The 5,844-nt window shown below is 41.8% G+C and overlaps 1 protein-coding gene across 1 annotated transcript; it reads right to left on the minus strand.

Annotated features, from left to right (window-relative positions):
• Positions 1-244: 244 nt before the first annotated feature.
• Positions 245-5,128, minus strand: LOC139708795 (neuronal acetylcholine receptor subunit alpha-3-like). Its single transcript, XM_071620743.1, has 6 exons — positions 4,997-5,128; positions 3,900-3,944; positions 3,001-3,110; positions 1,623-2,508; positions 915-1,109; positions 245-448 (listed from the first exon to the last, which is right to left on the minus strand). Exons 1-6 carry the CDS (start codon positions 5,090-5,092, stop codon positions 245-247), a joined length of 1,536 nt encoding a protein of 511 aa, XP_071476844.1. The 5' UTR covers positions 5,093-5,128.
• Positions 5,129-5,844: the final 716 nt, after the last annotated feature.

A 5,844-nucleotide genomic window follows, 5' to 3' on the forward strand; every position in this document is an offset into this window, starting at 1 on the left:
TCATGGTATTCTGCAGACGTTCCAGTGCCGGGTCGACAAGTTTGTTCTCGAGTTTTGCTTTGGGCGGGGTTTAGGGTTCGTAAGTACGCACAGCAGAAACTATAAACACCAAGGACGAGATGAGAATCTTTATTGTAGTAAAAAACGTTCCGTGACGCAGGTGATTGCATAAGTTCAACCATTGGATATCTCCAACGAGCTTTGTCTCCCATTACGCTGGGTGCGTATTCCCATACCCCTGCGATCACGCGTCGTGGATGTCGGCGTAGGACAATTTCTGCAGTATGATAGGCTCGTCGTATGTCAGGACGGGGTGGGCATCCTTTGACTCCCAGAAGATCGGGGCTTGGATGAAGATGACGACGGTGCCCACCACGGCCACGATGAGGAAGACCCAGAGAAGGACTCTATCGATGACCAGGGCGATGAATTTCCAGTCCTCTTCAGACTGGGTTGGGGGAAAATGTATAATCATGGAATAGTGTGATATTCGAATACAAAACGCTTGAGACGCTTAGGTTGTGACAAGCTGAATAAATTATCAATTTGGACCGGAAGGTATCGACATTTTATCATGCGTTGTTCATATTCACACCATTAAAAAAATAGGGCTTTATCATCATTGGCAAAAGAAAATATATAATTAATTATATTTAGCCATGTTCGTCAAATAACCATGCGAATCATCGTTAGCTGGAGGTATATAAGCTTTGTAAGTAAACATTACGGTATAGTCTCCTAAACGCTGCATTGTTCTCAAACCAAACTTTTTTTTAAAAGTTTTGTATGAAAGATCTGACTAAATTTACTTCGTAGATATTAGACTATCGAACAATATATAGCTATAAAACACACAGGTAGACACACACATCTAGATGTACAGATATCGATGTAGAATAGAGATAAGACGGTACCTGGTCTAGTTCGTCCTCGTACGTGATGTTGTCTTTGATGTACTTGAGAGCCGAGAGAAGGGCCTTCCACTCCTTGTCTCTGTTCTTCTCGTCGTCGTCGGACTCGCTGGAGTCGCAGCGGAATCGTCGCAGGTTTCTATTCTCCGTCTCCCGTCCCTCGATCTCCTCACGGAGAGACGGCGTGATCGTGCGAAGCTGTGAAGAACATTCACGACATAACGACATTAGTTGATTTTAGATATGACACATCCTACACACAGAACACATTGTGTCTTTGCAGAGTCCAAACCGTTTCTTGCCTTAGCGTATTTACAGCTTGCTGAATTATAATGCTAAGTGACATTACGTACATCACTCTTAAAATTTCCCATTGTGGAACAACTTACCCTTAGAGGTAAGAAATCAACATTCGTGAACATTTCTAAATGTAAGCTCATGTAACGCCTTCTAGTCTCAGTGATTTTTCACTTTGAACATACCACGAGCTGTTGCAATGCATCGAATATTTGTATAATTTTTGCTCTTCATGAATAATATTTATGATGATGTATTCAAAGATTTAGCTTCGTATATCTCACGTGACCAAAGTACTTCTGGCGTCACTTCAAAGCAGGTTTACATGTTGTTATCATTTGCGAACGTTAAAATGATGTCACTTAATATCCATATTTTCTTTGTGATATCACTATGGCTGCATTGTGTTATTACCTCAAGTTTGTTATAGGGCTTTCCGTTGAATCGTTTGAAACTGCCCGTTTGTCCGTTTCCTGACATCCTATCATCCCAGGCACCGGACGTTGAGGGCGTAAACACGTAAGGGTTGTTGTACTTCCTGATCGCTTCTTTCTGGAGTTTCTTCTTCAGCTTCTTCTCCTTTCGCTCCTTCACGCCGTCGGGGCGCTCCATGCAGAGGGCGCGAGGGAGGTAGACGAGGAACCAGCGGCGGAGCCAGTCGGGCAGCTCGTGCGTGGTGATGCTCCGGAAGTGGACGTTGATGGTGACGACGGTAGCGAGAATGGAGAGCGACACCATCGCCATGGTGAAGAGCATGTAGCGGCCGATGAGGGGAATCGTACGGGAGGTGGGTGGGATGAGGGACGGAATGAGCAGGAGGAACACAATGAGGGCTAGGAGAACGGAGATGGAGAGGGTGATCTTCTCCTGGGCGTCGGACGGGAGGTAGAAGACGAGGGCTGTCATCAGCGAGATCAAGACACAGGGAATGACCAGGGTGATGATGTAGAACAACGGGTTCCGGTGCAGCACGAACGTGTAGGTGATGTCCACGTAGATCTCCTCGCAGCACGGATACTTGATGGAGGAACGCACGGCCGGCGAGTCCACGATGTCCCACTCACCGTTGGAGCGGTAGTTCTCGCGTTCTACACGGGGGCTGGTCGCACGCAGGTCCACGGAGGAGCCATCGTAAGTCCACGAGCCAAACTTCATGATGCAGTTCTGTTCATCGAATGGAAAGAATTCGATGTCAATGGTGCATGAGCTTCGGAAGATAGCAGGTGGCTTCCAGGTGACTGTACCGTCATGTAGCACGGTGGCGCTGTTCATAGTTTCGATGTCGTACGCACCTTCAGCTCTATAGATGGACATGAAAGAGAAGATCAAGAAGAGAAAAAAAAAGACGGAAAAGAAAATAAGGAGGCGAAGACGAAACAGTGATATCTGCTACTGCAGTCTGCCTTTGAACAGGAAAAAATCCAAAGAAATGGAATAAGGGCATAAATTCTGATAACGATTTCTGAAATCGCCCAGATCACGGATTTGAGGGGGAAACCCCAAGTGCCAGCCAAAGGGGTGACATGACGTTTGCTCCTGCGACAATTGCTCCAGCCTTATTTTTTTCCATGGACTTAGGTTTATAGGGATAGGATTGTGATAGGGTTTTAGGTTTAGTTTGATGTGAGGATTAGGATTAGAGTTCGGTTTATGTATGGGTAGAATTTATGTTTGGCTTAGCATGCAGATGTTTCATGGGAGCAATTGTCACAGGAGCAAATATCATGGAACTGGTCCAGAAGGAAGGTTCATTTTTCATATGCAAAGTTCAGAGACGAAAGAATGTACTCACGTGTTGTAGAGGACAAGGTCTGGACGCCAGAGCTGCTCGATTGGAAAATGGACAGCTAGGATGCCGTCGAAGTCATCGGGGTCCCAAACCAATTTGTAATCTTTCCACACCTGAAAGATGGTCATAATGAAGCCAGGACATTTCAAAGCTTATTTCGGTTTACTACATCGAATAGTGTCTTACATTGAACACTCACACATTTCGAGGTAGTACTGTTTACGATCATGAGAAGTGTAACCTTAATGGATCATTCATGAAGTTGCTGGGAATTTAGGCGTTCATCATCTTCGGTTATGTCCTTAACAGTGATACGTTGTAATTCGCATCTTGCCTTACGTCTGAATGAGGCAAAGCCATCGCATAGAAATTAGTGCTTGTTACCAGTTTAGGTGAAGTAAAAGAATTTTAAATATTCATTTTCGTTGTTCACCATGGCAACTCCAGCATCCATTTAGCTTGATGATAATGCAACTGGCCACCAAGAAGTATGTGCCCGATTCGAATCCTAATTGATTTCATATTCAATCCATCGAGTTTTGTCGCAGGAGAGCTGTAGACAAAGCTTCTTAATTTTAAACTCTCTTTTATATTGCTTCTCTTTATCACTATTAATTTTGTACTTTTTGGCATGTCATGTTTATTTTTCTCTCATATCAACCTCATGAACGGTAAAGGACCTATCAAAACCTGCCTGTGCTTGTTTTGTTCATTTTCGTCTTTGTTTTTTTTTTATCTTTTACACGGCCCAGCTGTATACAGATATAAACTTAGTTTTATAACGCGTATGTTTCAGCTGTTGCCTACTTATGTAGGTTTAACGACTTTCACCATCGAAGCACACAACAAACAAACGACGGAAGGATGAGTGCTGAGACACCTGTAACAAAACTTACACTCACCTGTTTTAACCAAATACTTGTTATCATGATCTGGTTCTTCTCATCCTGAAGAAAATAGAAAAAGAAATCATACTGATTAAAGCTTTCTGCTCAAACTCATGGCAACGTCAAGAAAATAGACACACAATAAGATATTTACTATAATACCGAATGTATACAGTAAGTAATTGGGAAAGCTGAGCAAATGAATAGTTATCGGTCCTCTTCGAATTGTTTTTCATGTACCTTTTACGGTACACGTCATGATCATGAGGAATTTTCGTCTTTGATTATACTCATGCCGTCACCACTAAACATATCTTGTCTAAGTTCACAATAATATAAACACACTCCGTACATCTTTTTTTTTTTTCACGGTTTCTCTCCCCTTATAGATTTTTAATGTCAAGGATTCGTGGTATTAATCGTCAGAGGAAATTGTTCATGTTGAATGCACAGATCGAAACTAGCTTTAAGAAAAATGGGTGGTTGATATCTCGTGCTGTCCAACATTCTATCTCCCTGTAACACTGAAAAATACTGCACAATATCATTAACAAATCACTTAATTTGCAAATTCTTCTCGATACATGCAACAATATTCAAGAGAAATTTGTCAACAATGAATGAATGAATGAATGAATGAAATGTAGTCATTATTGTTGTCTAATTCTGACTACTTTAATGACTAATCGCCTAAAACATTATATGTATTAATTCAATAATATATTGATATTTAATGGGATAACCACAATGGAAGTCACGTGACATGAGAAATATGATTCGCAGATTCTGGAACACACACACATATATAATATGATATATAATATACAGTGCATATAATATATTTATCTATTTATTCATTTATTTATTTATTTATCTATCTATTTATTTATCTATTTATACAAATACCGTATCCGGGCAATTACCCCCCCCCCCCTCCCAGCTAAATAATGGTTACTGGTATAGGTTAGAGTAAAGATTAGGGTTAGGAGTATTGGGTTAGTGTTACGATTAGGTTCAGGATTAGGATTAGGATTAGGACCACGGGGAGGGTGCGGGGTAAGTGCACAGGGGGTAATTGCCCTATAGACCCTACAAATACATCTTCCACTTACGATGTCGACGAGCTGGGAGAGTGCGAGAGTGAGATCGACCATGAGAGTCTCGGAGTCGTTCTGGACGGGTCTGATCAGGGGGTTGTACTTTCCCATCAATTTGTTGTAGAGGTTCTCAGCCGACTTGGAGGCATTGGTTTCTGTGGCAAAACAAGGGGACAGCAGACAGGTGCACATTATTTTGTGAGAATGTTACATAATCCCCTGCACGTACTTGCGTGATTCTACATATATTCTTATTTCATATCTGCATCAACTAAGGGATTAACTCAGGTCAATGAGAGGGGTCATCCCACTAGACCGCAGCCCACTAGACATGTAGCCCACGAGCTCGACATTGAAAACAGGTTCACGAGTCATACAGCTCACGAGTCATACAGCCCATGAGTTCGACACTAGGCAAATGTTCAAAGCTCATGAGTTCGCCACTTTTGAAATGACTGAGATATCCAAAACCAATTTTAATCAAATAAACTTTGATTTCCTCTTAGAATTGTGTGCTCTTCCATATTTCATAGATGGTTTTTCATTATCTCACAAAAAAAGAGATAAAAATTTGAAGTCCTATCTCAACCAAAACTATACCATCTAAAGCTTATTACTTACTAGAAATGAAATCGGCCCTATACAAGAGAAAACGACATGAGAAAGCATCGCTCCCGTTGCCAATGAGGGCGCTGTCATTAATACAGCTGACCGAATTTCATTTTGCAAAGTAGCTGAGGAAGGACAGGACATCATGTTCGAACATAGCTGACTCACTCGCTAATGAAGAGATCGCGTTAACGATATTGGATTATGAATCTTATATTCTGCAACAGGCTGAGTAATAATGACTTTTACCCATT

Source organism: Diadema antillarum, unplaced genomic scaffold, assembly GCF_040938485.1.
Source record: "Diadema antillarum isolate AM-2024a unplaced genomic scaffold, OU_Dant_1.0 seq00001373_RagTag, whole genome shotgun sequence".
Lineage (NCBI taxonomy): Eukaryota > Metazoa > Echinodermata > Echinoidea > Diadematoida > Diadematidae > Diadema > Diadema antillarum.